Raw genomic sequence first — 17,817 nt, 5'->3', positions numbered from 1 at the left:
GCTGCGTCATAGGCTGGCAGCCAAGGGCTTGGAAGATGCAGCACAGCCACCGCTAAAGGCGATCATCGTGGAGATTGCAGCGAGCGCACACAGTACAGCCTCGATGTCTTCGTAGACCTGTGCGCGCGTGATTGGCCGCGTCTGGATTTCTTCAAGATTGCCCATAGTGCACGCAGAGTGGTGCGCCACAACACCGTATCTTAGAAGGGCCGAACTGGTGTTTCGTGGCACTCTCATGACGACGTTCGCGGCTGTGAACAGCTAGCATTGGGATTTGGGCGTCTTTAGCTTGTCAGCTGCGACTCGATTTGCACGCGTACAAACCGGCTAGCCATCTGCAAACACATTCACCGCACATTTCGTCCCAGATAGGCATTAAGCGGAGACATGTGACAGCGGCAACTGAGCGCTTATTGATTTTGCGTGCAAGGTTGTAGCTTGCTTGACCAAGGCCATAGATCATAGCCCGCTCCCAGCCAGATTCCAGAAATGATTTCTATTGTACAGATGTCGTGATCCAAATAACATGAAATAGCCACCGCCGCCGCTGAGCCTGCTACCGGCTCATAGCTGACGACGTACGCCCATCTCGCAGAATTTTATCTTCCGCCCATGCCGCCTTGTTGTGCCATGGCGGCGTTTTGTTCCTGGAAGCGGTCGCCTAATCGCTGGGAGCCCTTCATGTGCTTGTCGACGCATCGCATGACGCAGCTCTCTTCGCGCGAGGTGAGGGACTTGCTCTCGAAGCCGTTGACGCAGTGGTCGAAGCATTGCTGGACGAGGTTGGAGTACATCTGGGATGGTCAGTATTATGGTCGTGCAGGACAGAATGCGGATGTCGTACGTTCATGAATTCCTTCATCTGCTTCTTCTCCATGCGCGACTGCAGCTCGCGCTGCTCAGATGCTGTGAGTCTACATGCGATTAGTTATTGTGATGCCAATTGGGACAAGCACATACGACTCCATGATGCCTGGTCGTGTGTGGTGGCAGGATTATTGTTTACGGAAGGGTGGCTCGACGCGGAAATTTGGTATGACGTCGGGTGGTTGTCTGGATGCTGTGCTGACGAGCCTGCACCCAGAAGTGTAGACGCGAGCTAGGCCACCGGGCGGCCCGTCCACGCTCTCCAGTCACCGAACCACGGGAAGCAGGCGTGGAGACTTCATGGCAGCCGCATTCAGCGGGTCAATTCTGGGACAGATCTGGGAAGGCACTTGGGACAGAATGTGGCAATGGATGCGTCGTCTCTCATGTCCCGTCGCACCAATATTGTGTGGCTCCCGCTGCATGGCCGTACCAGTACCTGACCTGTACCTTTCCCGCCAAGACGGTCGTTATTATTGGAACCGACTCCAGCATAGCAAAATAATAACACAATAACATCGCCTCTTAATACCAGCTGCATCCGCTACCCGTATTGATCGCCGCTGTATTTTGCCGTCGAGGGGCCTCAAGCCTCGCGTTTGTGTCTGTCAGTCAGGCGACGCCGTGCCGTCTTCCTTGGATGCTCACAATTGGCCCGCAGCCACACATCACGGCCGCTAACCTGCTGCTCTTCGTCAGTCGAGCAGCGGGCTGCCACTCGACTGCCTCGCCCCGACTGCGATCATTGCCCTCTCCAGACGCCGACCCTGCAGGCCCAAGTCGCCTCGAGCCACAGTTTCAGGCGCGCCTCGATATTGCGCCCGACCAGGCCGCTGAACCCTCCGACGACATCCTGCAGCTGTACCTGTACCCCTAACCGCCCGTCGCGTCCTAGACCCAGTCTCGCGCCAGCACTCTCTCGCTCTGCTCTCCACCAAGGAAGACGTCAATATTGCAGGACCCGCCTACAGGAACGCCGTCACGACCCCGCTGACATCTCGCGCACGCTCGCTACCTCGCTTCCTCGACTCGCTACCCTCCGACGTCACATAGCGGCCCCCAGACAGCTGCCGCCTGCCCACTTCGGGCCCACCTGTACCTGGACACCACGCCTGCCATATTACATACCTAGAGCTGCGACGCTCTCCACACCACCGCCTGCCATGGCTCCCGCAGGCACCCACACCAACCCCAACACGCCGCGCGTGCGCAATGGCGAGCCCCAGCCCGCCCCGTTCGCGACACCAGAACCTGCCTCGTCGCGTCGAGACCTGACATCGTGGTGGAGGCAGTTCAGCAAACGCCCCGCGAAAAAGGAGGACGAGAAAGGTACGACACCACTGCCAGCATTTTCACATGTCGAGTCCGCGAGTTCAGCCTCGTTGGCGGCTGAAGCCCAGCAATGCGCTGCGAGTGTGCCTGCAGCTCCCCGCCTCTTCTTGTCGCGAACAATCACTGACTGTTGTGGCCGCACGTAGAACCCGCCCTCCCTGGCATCTTTGGTGTACCCCTCATACAAAGCATACCATATGCCAACGTCGCTATTTCGCTATTCAACGAGCACGGTGAAAGCTACATCTATGGTTACGTCCCAATAGTGGTCGCCAAATGCGGTGTCTTTCTGAAGGAAAAGGGTCAGTGAAGCTAATCCCATCACCCATCAGCTGTTAACAGCGCACAGCAACCGACGTAGAAGGCATCTTCCGATTAGCAGGCTCCGAGAAGCGCATCAAGGAACTCCGGACGGCCTTTGACACCCCACCCCGCTATGGAAAAGGTCTGGATTGGTCCGGCTATACTGTACATGACGCCGCCAATATTCTGCGCCGCTACTTCAACAATCTCCCGGAGCCTATAATACCGCTGCAACATTATGACCCCTTCCGGAATCCGCTCAAAGGCCATCAGGCTGAGGCAGTAGGCGCCAGTGAAGGACAGCAGCCCTCAGTCGGAGGCTTCGATCCCGATGCGGCTGTGCGCATATATCAACATCAGATTAAGGCATTGCCGTCTTTGAACCGGCAATTGCTGCTGTACATCCTAGACTTGCTCGCAGTCTTTGCCGCCAAGGCTGATGTTAACAAGATGACAACCTCCAATTTGGCTGCCATCTTCCAGCCTGGACTGCTCTCACATCCGCAGCACGACATGTCTCCACAGGATTATCGTCTGAGCCAGGACGTGCTCATCTTTCTCATTGACAACCAAGACCACTTCTTAATTGGTATGGAGGGCACAGCTGTCGATGAAGGTACCGTTAAGCACATTGAAAGCGGGCCTTCTACCCCACAGGCAAGGACACCCACCACACCCCGCAATAGTTCTGGCATTGGGCGATCGGCTTCGACCACTTCGAGCGCTGGTGCAGAAAGCCTTCGCATGTATGGCGGCGTCCGCAGGAATGTATCCACGTCTTCGAAGCGTTCACGACACTCGCCCGCTGTTCCCAGCCCAATTGCACCATCGTTTGTTTCGACCACGACCTCTGGAGTGCACCGAAGCAACACGCTGCCCTCAAAGCGCTCCCCGGGGCTTGGGAGTCCCCGCTTCCCTGCTGCAAAGCAAATCGGCCCTGAAGAGACCAAGAGCCCTCTTTCGTCTCCCATGCCCCCAGAGGTTGCTGATGTTCCTGAGAATGTTGCCCCACAGCAAGAGATGGAGTTGCCTATACGAACGAAGGAAGCCCCACCGGCGGTCGCACCCGCAGCGGAGCAAATACCAGCCACACAGCCTGCCGATCAGGAACTGCCACCGCCACAACGTGCGCAGACCATGCCACCGAACAAGATCGAGATGCCGGTCCCATACCAACCCTTCCCCCAACAGGGAATGGCTATGCAACCGGCAGAGCCTTCACAGAATAGACCCGCAGTTACACCTGCCACCCACAACATGCCAGGCGGGTTCCCTCTGCCGTCTCCGGGCGTCATCCCACCGAGTCAGCCCACTACCCCGAACGTCGTCGCCCAGTCGGCCCAGAACCTGTTACCTTCAAGGTCCACTACTCCCGGTCCACGTAGTCCTCAGCGTAGTCCTCGTCACACGCCAACGCGTGAGCGGTCAGAGTTCTTGGAAGGGCCTGTGGACTCAGGTCCGTCGATTGAGATGACTCCTGCTGTTCGTACATTTACCCAAATTCTAGCCAAGGTTGCGGCATCCCCTCCGAACGAGTCCAAGGAAGCGAAAGACGGACGGAAACCGAACAAGCTGCAGAAGAAGAGGTTGCCGAACAGTATCAGCCAGAGTACGCATAGCTCCACGCACTCTCTTGGTGGCAGCGATTCAGGATTTGGTGGTCAATTTTCTCACGGACCTCCTTCGCCACTGCAGCCACCCTCGCTTCCCTTTGCCCATGGTCAGTCGCACGCAAACAGCTCTAGAGAGGTTTTGCAAGACACAGGCTCCTCGCGGGCCTCCGGGAACACACTCAAACCAAGCATGTCGCCTTCTGCTAGTTTCAGATCTCATTCAACAGCAACAGAATACTCGGAGAACGAGCAACTGGAAGAACAACCAAGAGAGGAGAAGCGCAGTTTTTGGAAAGGCCACAGGCGTGGAGAGAGCAAGGCAACACCGACAGCAAGTCAGACAGATCTCCACGGTTCAGTACCTGGCGCCGACAAGAGTATGAGCTCGTTCGCGAGTAGTTCCGGATGGACGGGCGGAGGACGCAGAAGTGGACAGTACGAGTCGAATCACGGCTCTGAAACGTCGATGCTATTCGGCAGCAGTCCCCCTGATCACGACAAATCCGACAAGAAAGGTGCATTCGACTGGTTCCACAAGCGCAGACAGGATCACAAAGAGCGTTTAGATAGGAGAGAAAGAGCCAAGAGCCCCCCGGGCAGCTCGAGTCATCTCCCTTCTCCACAGAACATGATGAATCCACAAGAATCCTTCGCCGTTCGTGGACGAGTACCGGATGTGCCACCACCAGTGGAAGAGCCCCAACCTAAAACAGACAAATCCAGCGACGTCACGCCTACCGGGATGAGTCCAACACCCCCGAATGTACCTACGCCGGGAAGCCCGAAACCCAGGATGAGTCCTGCCATGGCTCTGCGGACAGATCTCCCAGCTGCACTGACTGAACCCCGATCAGTTGCGCGATCTCCGGACAGGAATTCCAAGTCACCCGTCACTACAACGCCTCCTGTGCAGCCATTCGCTAAAGCACCATCACCCTTAAATGTCGACAGTACGCAGCAGGTAGAAGCTGGAGCAGCGACCCAACCTGAGGCTTCAGCAACTACCTCGGAACCTGTTCAGCCAGTGTCAACACCTTCGGGGCCTCTTCATTCTTCATCCAACTCGACTACTACTGTCACTCCTCAGACGGTGAACCGGGAGACAAATTCTGATGCACCGCCATCTGATGGTCAGTCGTCACCTCCGTTCGTCGCAAGAGGCGAGCCAGCGCCTTAGAGACCGCGGTGGTCGCTGTCGACCTCAATGACGTACGAGCATGAGTTCGGAAGGAGATGTAGGTATTCAGGGTGTTCATGGATTGAGCTTGATGGGTAGAAATGTGCACAGCACCCTTGGCAGTCCTTCATAGGCCGAAGAAAAAAGTGTATGTGGCATGGGAGATTTTGCATACGGCATATTTGCCATGAAACGATGAAGCGTGCTAGCGAGCATTCTCTGAGCGTTGCGATGATGCATAGCGTTGTGGCACGTGTCAATGATAATTCATCCTCATTCTCATTCTTCATGATTACTGTGTACTTGTGCCAAAGCTTCGGATAGTTTGAAATGTCGTGAAAGTAGGGAAAAGCAAATATGATTAATACAGAAACAGTTCGGCAATACAGCGTACACATAACAGCTAAAGAACACAGTAGGTGTATTGCAAAATACCCCACACTTCGATTAGTACAGTAGCAAAAAGCAACGTTACATGTTGAATAGTTAGTTGAGTACCGACGCCGTCCAACGACCGCGCTGCCGTCTCTGCCGAAGTCCGCGTCAATCCCTCAACATAAGCACAAATAGCTATAGCGTCGTGGCGACATACACATAGACTCACAGCGCGATGTGCCGAAATGTCTAGATTGTGCGTCTGCGTCGTTGCATATCCAGTATCCCCACCAGTGAGATGCATCTAGGCCACTGCAAATCGAGTCTTGCAGTGCGCGTTTTGATGTTGCTGATCTACTAGTCTCGATTGTGAATGCGCAGTCTTGCTCCCCAGCTCGGCGCTAGCCAGCGGGCGTGGGCTATTTATAACCGGAGACAGGGCATGATTGGAACGCAGGCTGGCAGCGGAGCGGAGTTGCAAATGTGTGAGATACGCGTTTGTTAGTGGATAGTGGGAAGACAGGTGGATGTGTGAGATACGAGAAGAGCGAGAACATGTCTTGCTTTGAACACGAGGAGATGATGATGGTTGGGAAAAGCAAATCTCAATGCCACAGGTAATACTTCTGGACCAAGAGTTGGAAGTGGAAGATTGCGATGACGATGCCATCGCAATGCACATATCGCAGCGACTACCAACACGTCGAGTGCTCCGTGAAAGCCTCAGCAGGGTTTCAACATGCGAACAGAGCGACTCCGGCGAGCGAACTGGAACGGCCACCCCATTATAGCTTGCCCGCCGTCCCCCGGTGGCTCGGTCCATGCATGACGTTCTGGCGTTCTGGCTTCCAACAAGCGAGCCCTGGAGGTCGCTGGTACTGGTGCGGAAAAGGCTCCAGGCTCCTACCGTTTCTGCAGTTGCAGGGGGTGTTGCATATACCGACCCCGAGGTTTACGTGCCAACTTTTTTTGGTTCGTGTTTCAAGGCCGAGGTTTCAATGGCACAATCGTCTGAAATCTGATCGGTTGCGTTGCGATAGGAAGGGCTGGTGTGAAGAAGTTTGGAACTCGGTGTGCGCGAACATTTACTAGAACTAGATGCACTCCAATAGTTCCAGCTGCCAGTTCAGTGGAGAGCACTGGAGCATGATCTTCAGCGGAAAATCGGGATGCTGAAGCTTGGCTTGTTTAGGGCGTGGTCAAGAGGCGAAAGTGACGATGGGATCCATGACAAACAGCGGGTCTAAACCTCGTGTTTCTGTCAAGTAAGACGCACCTAGCGGCACCTGTATCAGCAACGCCTTACCCAAAGATGCTTGGTGCTCAACTCGTACAGTACCCGTATCGCCTTCTGCCTTAAGGACTGATCTGCCGTTTCTCCTCATCACTATCACACGCTTCCAACGCCTTTTTTTACCGACTTTACGGTGCACGACTCCGCTTGTTTCGACTGACTCTTGCGAAGACCACACTCGTTGTTGAGATCATCCCCGAACGACCAAACGAATAATTACGCTCGCTTTCTTTTTTGAGTCGGCAAAAAGAAACGGGGACGTTGAACATCAGCACTTGAGAAGTCTACAGGCTATCGATTCTCGGGCTGTGGCGTCAGACACCTGCAACCCAGCCACTCGGAAGCGACAGATTCTGTGTAAGCCTGCTCTCCAGTCCGCGACGTCTTCGCAATCACATCAGCCCATTGCGCTTTACGTTCTTTTTCTTGTACACAATTTACGGCCTTGATTCCAGTCATGACGATGTGCTAACACGCTTGTCGCAGTTTCTGTTCTTCTTTGCTGAGAATCCACCTTCGCTTTCGTTCCGCACGCCGATTCCACTACAATGCGTTCCTTCTGCCAGCTGGCCGTTCTGGCCCTGCCATTGTTCAGCACTGCCGTTGCTGCTTCACCAAACAAGCGAGACGACCACCCAAAGACCATCTATGCGACTGCACAGGAAGCCTTCCAGGACTTGTTGAACGCGTTGCCAGAGGAATCTCTACAAGCAGCACTAAGCGGACTGAAGGACTTCAAGAATGGCGTGTTTGAGTCGCACCACCGCGGCGTCGAACATGTCCACGAGAACAACCCAGCGCTCGCTACAAAGCTCATTGTCGACGCTGTCAACGACTTGAAAAAGAGGCAGGCGCCGGGCAATGGCACCGCTTCTGCCACTGAGGCTTCAACCCCACAACAGACAACCGAAGACGCGCCGTCATCACAGGCGAGCGAGGCTCCCCCACCAGCAGTCGAGACCACCGTAACGCAGGTCCAGACGCAACAAGGCACCACCGTCACCCAAGTACAGACCCAAACACAGCAGCAGACCCAACAGACCCAACAAACCCAACAAACCGAGCAGCCCCAGCAGTCGCAGCAACCCTCGGACGACGCACCCCTCTCCACCGTCACCAACATACAACAACAAACCACCACCCAACAAGCCACCACCACCGTCCGCCAAACCACCACCCAACGCCCCGCCATCATCCCCGTCGAAGCCACCGTAACGGAAGACGGCACAACCGTCGTCCGCACCACGCGCGTCCTCTCCGAAGTAACCGCCTCCATCCCCGTAACCCTCGTCCGCACAAACTCCCAAGGCAGCACCGTCACGCAAACCGAAAACCGGCCCGCCGTCATCCGCACAACCACCGATTCCGCAGGCCGCACAACAGTTACCACGTCTGCGGCTGACTACGCGCCCACGGCTGGTGAAGTACAAACCGCGACGGATGAGGCGGGAAGCACGTTTTTGACTACGTACACGCCTGGCGGTGGGCTCGTTAGCAGCATCAAGTTGATTACGACGACGGATGCGGAGGGGAGGCCGAGCACGATGACGAGTTATACTTTTGTGGATCCGATTCAGGCGACGCAGGCGAGTGGGGGTGATGGTGGGGATACCACTGAGCAGCCGAGTGTGCAGACGGGTGCGGCGGGTGTGAAGGGCGTGCCGTTTGCTGGGGCTGTGGGCTTGGGCGCTATGGCTTTGTTCTTTTAGATCAAGTCGAGTGAGTGAGTCGTATGGTCTTTTTCCTCTTTTCAGCATAAGGAAGGATGAGGATGAGAATGGGAAGATGAGATGGAAAAGAGGCTATATATAACGAGAAACACGACTGGTTTGCATTTTCAGGCTTTTTTTTACTACTTCGTTTGTATATTAGCGACGTCGCTCCTTTTTTGTTCCGTTCAGTTGGTTTGGAAGATACCCGATACACGCTCCTTTATGATTTATATATACGGTGGATGGCTTTGCAGTTGGAAAGGGGAATGGATGTGCATATACGGTGTTGGTGTTTGGTGGGATGGACGGTTGTGTCATTATTTAGCATACACGGAGCGGATTATTGCTCTTTACTATCCTTCGGTATATATAATACGACGATACAGTTTCTAGGAAGACATGATTGGTGTGAATGCTGGGAGTGACGTAGCAGATATGGAGGAGCATATTTGAAAGGTATGGCAGAGTGTTCACGGTGTGAGATGTATGAATCGAAAGTGCTGGAATGTATATATGTTTATAGATTCTGCATCTGAAATAGCTACAGAAAGAGAAAGATATCGAGGGGTATTGATGTTAAATCAAACGCCAAGTGTGCAATGCTCAAGTAACTATCCCACCTCGTTCGATCGCTCACCCTACGCTTCTGTCGTCCAGCTCTAGTATAGAAAACCAGGATAACATGTCCAAAGACCCATATCCTCCAATCACCTTATATGATACAAACTCACCAATCATCTCCAATCAACTTCTGCTCCATCCCGCCATCAACGCGCCTTGGTAGCAATAAAATACTCCACACTCTCCCCCGCCCAACTAACGCTATTCGTCCCACTCTCAAACCTCTCCTCATCAAAGAGCCCAGCAATACTCTGTTCATTCCTAACCCCCTGTTTGGCACCCCCACCAAAACTCTCCAAACTAACGACTTTACAGCCCTGTTTGAGGTCGAGAAACTTCTGCAACAGCAGATTATTCAGCGTCTCGCCAAACACCTTGTTGTTGACCAGCACAACGTCAGCGCGGCGGAGGACAGCGTCGATATCAGGGCTTTCAAGGAAATCGCCTTCGATGAGCTCGATGCGGGGGAGGGCTATGTTCCACAGCTTCGCCCGCGCTTTGAGTTCAGACGCTTGTTCTGTGCCGAGCGAGGCGGCGAGCTTCATCTTTTCGATGCCCCAGCTCTCGGCGCCAGTTTGCAGGGCGGACTGCAGGACGACATTGCCGACGCCGGAGCCGAGGTCGACAAAGGTGTGGGTGGAGTTTAGGCCGGTTTGGGCGAAGATTTTGTGGACGAAGGGGGTCAGGAGTTCGCCGTAGGTTGTTTCTTTGCCTTCGACTTTGCGGAGGCGGTGGGCATGCGGGGAGACGATGCGGTTGTAGCTTTGGGCGGTGATGCGTTTGACGAGGCTGAGGGGGATGGCGTGCATGTCGTCGAGGATGCGGGGTATCGTGCCGTTGGCGTATTGGTCTTTGATGAGCTTGTTGAACTTGGCGAGTTCTTGCTTGAAGAGTTCGGGGTCGTCTTTGGTTACGGCGCGCTTGAGGAGACGGACGGTGCCTTCGGCGTCGGAGGAGAGCTCGTTGGCGAGATCGGGCGGGAGGTAGTGCTGGATGATTTCCTCGATGCTGAAGTAGATGTCTTCTAGTGGACTGTACTCCTCGTCCACCTCTTTCCGGGCTACTGCCTCGAACTTTTCTGGTCGTGACAGGCTGGGGTACTGGAGTTCGACGGTGAACTTCTTCTCGCTACCGGGGAATGCGGACTTGTAGGCTTTCGCCCCATCGTCTTTCGTCATCTCGAAGCCGTGCTTCAGAGTGCTCTTCCCCGACACGGCCTTTTTCTTTCTAAATGCGGCGTTTTCTTGCGCCATCTTCATCATGTCCGATGCGCCATTTGATGTGCCGTTCGCAGTTCCATTCGATGTGCCGTTGACGCCATTCGGTTTCGCCTTGGCATCAGGCTCTACTATCCGTATACGTCGCTTCAAGTCCGGCTCGAGTGCGCGGTTCAGACTCATCGGCTCAGTGCTACTGCTTGCTGGTCGCGTCTTCCGTCGCTTGACGCCGAGCCGACTGGTATCCTCATCCTCGCTCGACTCATCGCTGCTAGCCCATTGCGGCGTGTCGGTGCCTTTACGCTTGTTGGTCTCGACACGCGACACGGAAACCGACTTGCGCGCAGGTTCCCGCGAGACTGTTTGCGAGCGCGGCGTGGACTGGTATCGGTTCGCTGGCGGGCCGGATGCGCTGTAGCTGCGAGTGCCGTTGCCGGGTCTCGCGTGCGGCGATGGTGAGGGGTTCGCGGTCGGGGCGGGCGCCTTCTTGACGAGGACGGTTCTCGTTTTGATCTTGGGTTTTCCGGGGACGAACATGACGGCAGCGCCAAGTTAAAGTTTGTAGGTGAAAGCAGGGTTGTATGCAGAAGAAAAAACGGGGGATGAAACGCGGCGGGCCGGTGCAGATGTGAAGGAGCGTGTTGTGGCCAAGGGCAGCCGCGAGTGAAAAGAGAAGGACGTCGAAGGGAAGGCAGCAGGCCGGTCAGCCAATACGGGAGGAGTCGCACGCGCAATGGACGAGATACGTGACCCAGCGACGCCCCAAGCCTGTACGCCACTGCACGTCTTACCGGGATCGTCTCGCCTATCCGTCTTGGCACCCGTCCCTGCTTCTGTCTACCGACCTGACCTCGCATCACTCACGCCAAGTATCATCAAAGGCCCGATATCGTCAATTCCTGGACGGTCGATTCAATGGCAGCTTCAATTATAGTGGTGCTTTCACACAAATGCCGCCCTCATACAGCCCACGCCACCACTCATTCAACGGATTGTTTGGGGGCATCTGATGCTCAGTAATCAATACCGCCAGCTCGATATCTAAAATCGTATACACGACCCTCCTATATAACCACCACATTGAAGTCTTCTGTATGAAGATCATGAGTTATCAACATTTTAGTCTTCAATATGTAGAACACCACTTAGCCAGCCAGGCCTTGTGTCTCCCCGCCAGCCCTTCACAGCAGTCTCATGAACAAGGTAAAAGTTCAGTCTCACCGCAACTATTCTACAACCCCATCTATTGCGCCATTGCTCATTGTTTTGACGTTCTCTCGTTACCTTGCTATTGTTATCTGCTGTTCCTGAACAAAAGTCGATTAATCGTAAGATCCGAAAGCAGCTCATCCTCTGATGCGTACAGTCACTAGTGAGCTCGTGGTCTGCGGTAATAACCCAAATATCCCAGAAGTCAGCCGAGGAGCCTTGACAGAGAGACGTTTGGACCATGCATTCGACCCCGGAGACACCATTCCAACGGGTACCTTCACGTTGGGTTTACTGGCGGATGCATCGATCGCTCTCCGAAGAGAAAGCAGTGCACTAGAGATAGTGGACGAAGACTCATGCTCAGACTTTATAAGTTCCACCCCCCGCTCACGACGCCACGCCCTAGACCCCAGCACCTCATCGTCCGTCAAAGCCTTCCTCGCACCCCAAACAGAATCTCGCATCCCCCACGGCCCAGCCAACCAACCCCCAACCGACAAACTCCTCAAAACAGTCCCTACATCCCTCCGCAACCGCGCCAAATCGCTCCATGAACCTCAACCCCTGTCCTTCCGCTGGACCCTGCCACCCAATGCGCGTTTCCGCATTGGCGACCCAGAAGCCTTCGCTGCTCTGCAGGTCAAGAATATAGAATGGTACGTGACTACCGGTCTACTAGTCGAAGATTTCACGGGTCTACGCTGGAACGCAGGAAGTTACACGTATCTTCTGTACTGGCATGTAGAAGGCATGCCAACGCCCGACGGGACTGCGGATGCAGGACGGAAGTGGTTGAGTATCAACCCAGGTTTCATGCGCGATTGGCAGAAGGAGAAGTGGGAGAGGGAGTTTGGAGATGAGGTTCTGGTTGTGGAAGATGAGCCTGCGACGCCGATTGTTGAGCGAGAAGATTCGTGTTTAATCGAACATCACATTCCTGTTGTTACAGTGGGTAATCGCCCCCCTACGCCGAGTCGAGAGAGGTGCCTTCTTCCGGGATCGAAAAGCGCGTTGAGGAGTAGCTGTCAGAGTAGGCCGGTGTCTCCTTCGCCGTCACTTGTGTCTGACACTGGGTCTGAGTCGCCGAGGAGAGAGAAAAAGGTAAGATTGCTGAGGGAGAAGCGGAAGAGGATTGTAGTATGGGAAGCTGATGATGACGACGATGTGCCGGTGGCAGAGGCAGGTAAGTTTGTTGAGACGATGGTGGATGAGGTGGACACTCTGAGTGATAATGAGGGCAGGACGGCGAGGAATTGGGGGTGAGATGAGGGAGTGATAGCTCGCTCAAGTGTTCTATCAACACCGTTATATAATTCAAACTTGGTTAGAGTTGTACATACGACCATAGGATCTTGAACTCAGCGCTTCCCGTTCGCTCAGCGGTACTTAAGCAAGATACCGGCGGATTAGTACTCGGGTGGGTGACCACCGGGGAATCCCCGCTGTTGTATGTTTTTGCCTTCTTTTTTGCCATTTTTTTTGGTATTAGATGCGGCAGTAGTTGCAGAAATCCCACGGATATTCGCTGCCACTTCCCCACATATGCTACCTGAGGTGTTGAACACAGGCTCGCCGTTGAGCGAAAGCATTTCGCAACTCCATGTATTTTGGCGGTGGCCTATCTCCAAGGCACACGTGCTGCAAGTCGCACATTAAATGCCTACTAATAATCATACATCCTAGAAGAGAACCTTCCCAACCGATCAGCGACGTCGGTCCCGGCTACGGCTCCGAGAAGTGCGACTCCTCCGCCTACGTCTATCCCTATCATCACGTCCCCTATCTCTGCTCCGCTCGCGACTTCTCTCCCTAGGCTTGCGCTCGCGCTCCCGATCTTTATCCTCGGCCTCAGCAGCAGGAGCACCGCCAGGTTGGTAGCAGTCAGATTCCAGACGCCTACTACCACGGTCTCTACCACCATCCCAGCGGTCATAGTCTCGAGCCCTGTAGCCTCGTGCGCGGTCACGGCTATCATCACGCTTGCGAGGCCGACTGTCGTCGCGCTTGCGGTCACGACTGTCTTCGCGCTTCCGGGCACTGCCACTGCCAGCGCCTCCACCGCCACCGGGTACATAACGGTCGATGTTCTCGGGGCTTCTGGAGCGACGGCGGCGCCCGGATGCAGGCGTTCTCTCGCGCTCACGACGGCCGCCTCGTGAGCGGGAACGTTCTCTATCCCTGCGACGCTCCTCGCGAGGTGGCGACGGACTGCGCGTTTCATAGCGTGACTTGCGGCGGCTGGTGTGAGTCTCTCGGGAGCGGCTGCGACTCTCGCGACGGGATTGTTTCTCATCTCGGTCGTCGCGATCACGTCGTCTACTGTCGTTTGAGGGCCTGTAGGAATGTCGATCATCGTCACGTCGAGAACGGCGGTCGTCTTCGAAGCGCGAGCCACGCCTGTCGTATCGACTTCCGCGGGACTGCGATCGGTTTCTGCTACGCTCTCTCGTGCTGCGCGCGACACTGGGGGATCTGCCACGCTTCGAAGGCAACTCAGGTCGCTTGTCATCCCATCGGCCCTTGGCCGCCTCTGTTGCGGATGGGGCATCTGTCATAGTGGTATCTTCGTCCTTCGCAGCCGCCTTTGGCGTACCTGGAGCGGGGGACTTTGCGTCTTTGCTGGGTGACCTTTCAGATCTGCTGTCAAGCCTGGCCAGTCGAGCCTGCACGGGATCGCGGGGCACGAGCGACTTGGGAGGCTGAGCTTTTCGCATTGGTGGTTCCAGTGATTCCGATCGCGGAAGCAGAGGCCTCCGTTGCCGTGTCTTCTTCATCTCCTCACCTTCCTGTAGCAGGAGCGCCAATGCCGTGTCATCATCAACTTTGATGTCTTCAGGCTTGATCGACAGAATACGTTCAGGCGACCGGGTCTTTGTCCTGCTCCTTCGCCTGCTCCTCTCTCGTCCACGCCGGTCCCTTTCGCGATCGGGAGTCCTGCTACGGCCACGACCACTGCGATGGCGACCACCGCGATCTCGGTCAATCTCTTCTTGTAGGCGGCGCTCTCGCTCAGCGTCTTCTTCGCGGATCTTCTTGAGACGGGCTTCTCGGCTCTTCTCATGCTCCTCTCGCTCCTTCTCGCGGCGGAGACGCTCCTCTTCTCTCTCCTTGTCAATTCTCTCTCGATCCTTGCGTCGGCGCTCTTCGTCTTCTTTGTCGCGCTCTTCACGCTCCTTGCGCCTGCGCTCCTTCTCCTCTTGTCGCGCCTTCTCACGGGCTTCGTCCTCTTCCTTCTCGCGGCGCTTGCGCTCTTCCTTCTTTGCCCTCTCCTCACGTTCTCTTTCGCGCTCTGCCTCCAACTCCTTTTCTCTCCGGGCCTCACGCTTCTCTCGACGAGCGTCTGCTTCTTTAGCCCACTCCTCTTCGCTCTTGCTGCCTCGTTTCTCCTCTTCAGCAGCCGCCTCAGCGCCTATTTCGGCAATGCGGTACTCGCGCATTTTCGGTACGCCGTGCTCATCAATCAGTTTGTCCAGCAGAGTATTGACCGTGTTCATAATGTTGCCGTAGATGTCGCTGCGCTCACCCGCGCCTTCTATAAGTGTAGTCGCCATTCGGGGATCCTTGGACAGCAGCGAGGGATTGCGATCGGTTTCGCGGTCGACGAGCTCCTTGAGAGCGGCTTGCAGTTCATCCTTAGCAGGCTGGCACGCGAACGTTAGCCTAGTCTATAGTAATAACCAATCGTTGGCCACCTACTCCTGATACATATTGCTTCATCAAGTCTCTGCGTATGTCGTCGTATGCGCCCTTCTTACGGAACATGTGCACCAGGCTGTCGATGGCCGATCGCTTCGCCTGGGAAAGCGGGAGTTCCGATGGCCTCAACTTTTTGCGCATAGTCGCAGCGCCATCGCTCTCACTTGGGCGCTTGCGGCCGACTTCCGCCATGGTTGAGTTTACGTGATTGCGATCAGTCGTTTTGTGTCGTTTGTGTTGCGGCCCGGCGCATCAAGACGGGGGTGGGAAAGGCTGGCGAGCAGCGAATGACGTAGAGGGCTAGGCTGGTGCGCCAGCTCAAAAGGGTAATAGTGAATGGATTGTAGAGCGAAGGCTATAAAGTGAGCGACAAGATCAGGAGAGGCGCGAAAGCGGCATTGTCGCGGAGGTGAGGTCGGCGGACCTTGGTTCCGCATCCGCGTGGGTGGTTCGTTCTTGGCGTTCCGGAGCTTGACGATGGAGCATCGCAGCCCAGAAAGCCAGTACTGGTACAGCGGTGACAACGCGCCCTCACGACACCCGCCCCGATTGCTGCTGCAGCACAGAAGGAGTCTTCCACACCGAAACAACTACCACGACTACACCCGCTCACCATGGTCCACAAGATCCTCTTCTGGAGCGGCTTTGGTAGGTCCCCAACCGCCCGCGCACACCCCAAGGGCCTCTACTGACGACATATACCAGGCGTTGCCGCCCGGCTATGGCAACTCGGCATTGAGATGCGCCCGCTCTTCAACAAGGAATCCCTCTGGGTCTACCCTCTCTACGCCGGCGCCGGTGGCAGCTTCGGCTACTGGCTCACTGGCGTTGAGAACCGCCAATTCCGCCTCCTAGCCGACCGACGAGACGCCCTACTCGAGAAGCGGGCGCGGAGGAAGGAGCGTGAGGAGGCCGCTGGTACCTCATAGGCGGCCATGGCCTGCAGTGGCAAGAGACAGTGGTGCGAGGGGTAGGGGAAGCTGGGACTGGGCATCGCACACACGGCCAGAGCGTCATCTCAACTACAATGGGACTGAGACTGTTACGCGCTACTTCCAGCCCATGATGAGCGAATATGGACATGCAATATGAGCGGGGTTGGATGCGTTGAGAGCAGCCTTCTACCACATCTTGGCTGGCGATTCGTTCTGTACAAATTTCATTTCAAACCAACTACAAATGCAAAATCGCAATCAAACACCTATGCCAAATTGTGCTCAAAATGCGAAATATTGCCTAGTCGCGTAACGCGTGACACTACCCTAATGGATTAGTGCATGACTCCTGCCTCTGCTATTCCGAGCTCATGGAAGGGCATCCACCTTTACGAACACCCTGTCAACATTACCATGACTTGATAAACCCGCGCCACGACCCTTGTGGTCAACCATCATTATACGCATCTCGTCATGTCTGCCGAGAACTTCCTTACGCCTACCGGCGACCACGCAACGCCGTCTTCGCCGATGTCCAACGGCAACCTCAAAAGCAAAGGCATCGTCGTGTTCTCAGGTGGAAGCGCTGCAAACAATCTAGTCGATGTGTTCAAGAAAGTCAGAGAAGACAAGAGATGCCCGCTGAGCTATGTCATCCCTATCAGTGATAACGGCGGCAGCTCGTCTGAGCTGATACGCGTCTTCGGGGGACCAGGTATGCGCCGTCTAAGGCAGGAATAACACAACACTGACAAGAACAGGTATCGGTGATGTGAGAAGTACGAGAATGTTCTTCGTGAACAATGGTCTAGATGTTAACCGGTCTAGGTCGTCTTGTCCGCCTGATCCCGGATGACCCCGATCACGATGACAGCGAGAAAGCAGCTATCAAGACCTTCTTCAACCACAGACTGCCCAAGGAACGGTCTTCAGCTCGAGACGAGTGGCTGCAAATTGTAGAGGCCGAGCATGCGCTCTGGACGAATATCTCGACCGCGAAGAAAGAGCTCATACGATCGATACTCAATGTTGTCGCGTACGAGATCGTCAAGCGTCGCCGGCCCTCATCGAGTTTCGACTTCTCAGGCGCGAGTATCGGCAACTTGTTTCTTACTGGGTATGTAATTGATCTACTGTAGCAGTGTGCTTTTCTCCATCCATACGATCGATCAAATCCCGATTTCATTGTCTCTGTCATGTTTATCATCGCGTTCCTCTTCAGCGCACCGACCGGCATCAGACTTCTCGAAGCTGACACTCACAGCGCTCGACTCTTCACTGGCTCGTTTGAGTCAGCCATCTACCTACTCTCCAGCATCTGTTCCGTGCCAAGCCACACATCAGTCTTACCCGCGATCAACACCAACTTCACACACCACATCTCAGTCAGCCTCGCAAACGGCGACACCATCACCGGCCAGAACTCCATCTCCCACCCTTCCATATCTACAGCTCTGGTATCG

General features: G+C 55.2%; 6 protein-coding genes across 6 annotated transcripts; 3 read left to right on the top strand and 3 right to left on the bottom strand.

Moving 5' to 3' along the window:
- Nucleotides 1-599: 599 nt before the first annotated feature.
- On the bottom strand, nt 600-968 carry TIM9 (protein transporter tim9; the record flags this gene model as incomplete). Its single annotated transcript, XM_049379236.1, has 3 exons — nt 600-794; nt 845-914; nt 961-968. 3 exons carry the CDS (start codon nt 966-968, stop codon nt 600-602), a joined length of 273 nt encoding a protein of 90 aa, XP_049231147.1.
- A 1,062-nt stretch (nt 969-2,030) lies between these two features.
- On the top strand, nt 2,031-5,292 carry J4E87_007641 (uncharacterized protein; the record flags this gene model as incomplete). Its single annotated transcript, XM_049379235.1, has 3 exons — nt 2,031-2,196; nt 2,346-2,501; nt 2,549-5,292. The coding sequence occupies 3 exons, from the start codon at nt 2,031-2,033 to the stop codon at nt 5,290-5,292; spliced, it is 3,066 nt and encodes a 1,021-aa protein (XP_049231146.1).
- Nucleotides 5,293-7,509: 2,217 nt separating this feature from the next.
- Nucleotides 7,510-8,670, top strand: J4E87_007640 (uncharacterized protein; the record flags this gene model as incomplete). Its single annotated transcript, XM_049379234.1, has 1 exon — nt 7,510-8,670. The coding sequence occupies one exon, from the start codon at nt 7,510-7,512 to the stop codon at nt 8,668-8,670; it is 1,161 nt and encodes a 386-aa protein (XP_049231145.1).
- Nucleotides 8,671-9,440: 770 nt separating this feature from the next.
- Nucleotides 9,441-11,048, bottom strand: J4E87_007639 (uncharacterized protein; the record flags this gene model as incomplete). The annotated part of the gene is made up of 1 exon (XM_049379233.1): nt 9,441-11,048. The coding sequence occupies one exon, from the start codon at nt 11,046-11,048 to the stop codon at nt 9,441-9,443; it is 1,608 nt and encodes a 535-aa protein (XP_049231144.1).
- Nucleotides 11,049-13,426: 2,378 nt separating this feature from the next.
- J4E87_007638 (uncharacterized protein) lies at nt 13,427-15,611 on the bottom strand (the record flags this gene model as incomplete). Its single annotated transcript, XM_049379232.1, has 2 exons — nt 13,427-15,364; nt 15,420-15,611. 2 exons carry the CDS (start codon nt 15,609-15,611, stop codon nt 13,427-13,429), a joined length of 2,130 nt encoding a protein of 709 aa, XP_049231143.1.
- Nucleotides 15,612-16,033: 422 nt separating this feature from the next.
- On the top strand, nt 16,034-16,348 carry J4E87_007637 (uncharacterized protein; the record flags this gene model as incomplete). Its single annotated transcript, XM_049379231.1, has 2 exons — nt 16,034-16,067; nt 16,125-16,348. 2 exons carry the CDS (start codon nt 16,034-16,036, stop codon nt 16,346-16,348), a joined length of 258 nt encoding a protein of 85 aa, XP_049231142.1.
- Between the last annotated feature and the right edge of the window lie 1,469 nt (nt 16,349-17,817).

This window comes from Alternaria ethzedia (assembly GCF_023757985.1).
Source record: "Alternaria ethzedia strain BMP 0044 chromosome Unknown scaffold_21, whole genome shotgun sequence".
Taxonomy (NCBI): domain Eukaryota; kingdom Fungi; phylum Ascomycota; class Dothideomycetes; order Pleosporales; family Pleosporaceae; genus Alternaria; species Alternaria ethzedia.
The sequence above is the reverse complement of the archived record's forward strand: the minus strand, read 5'-3'. Positions and strand labels throughout refer to the sequence as shown.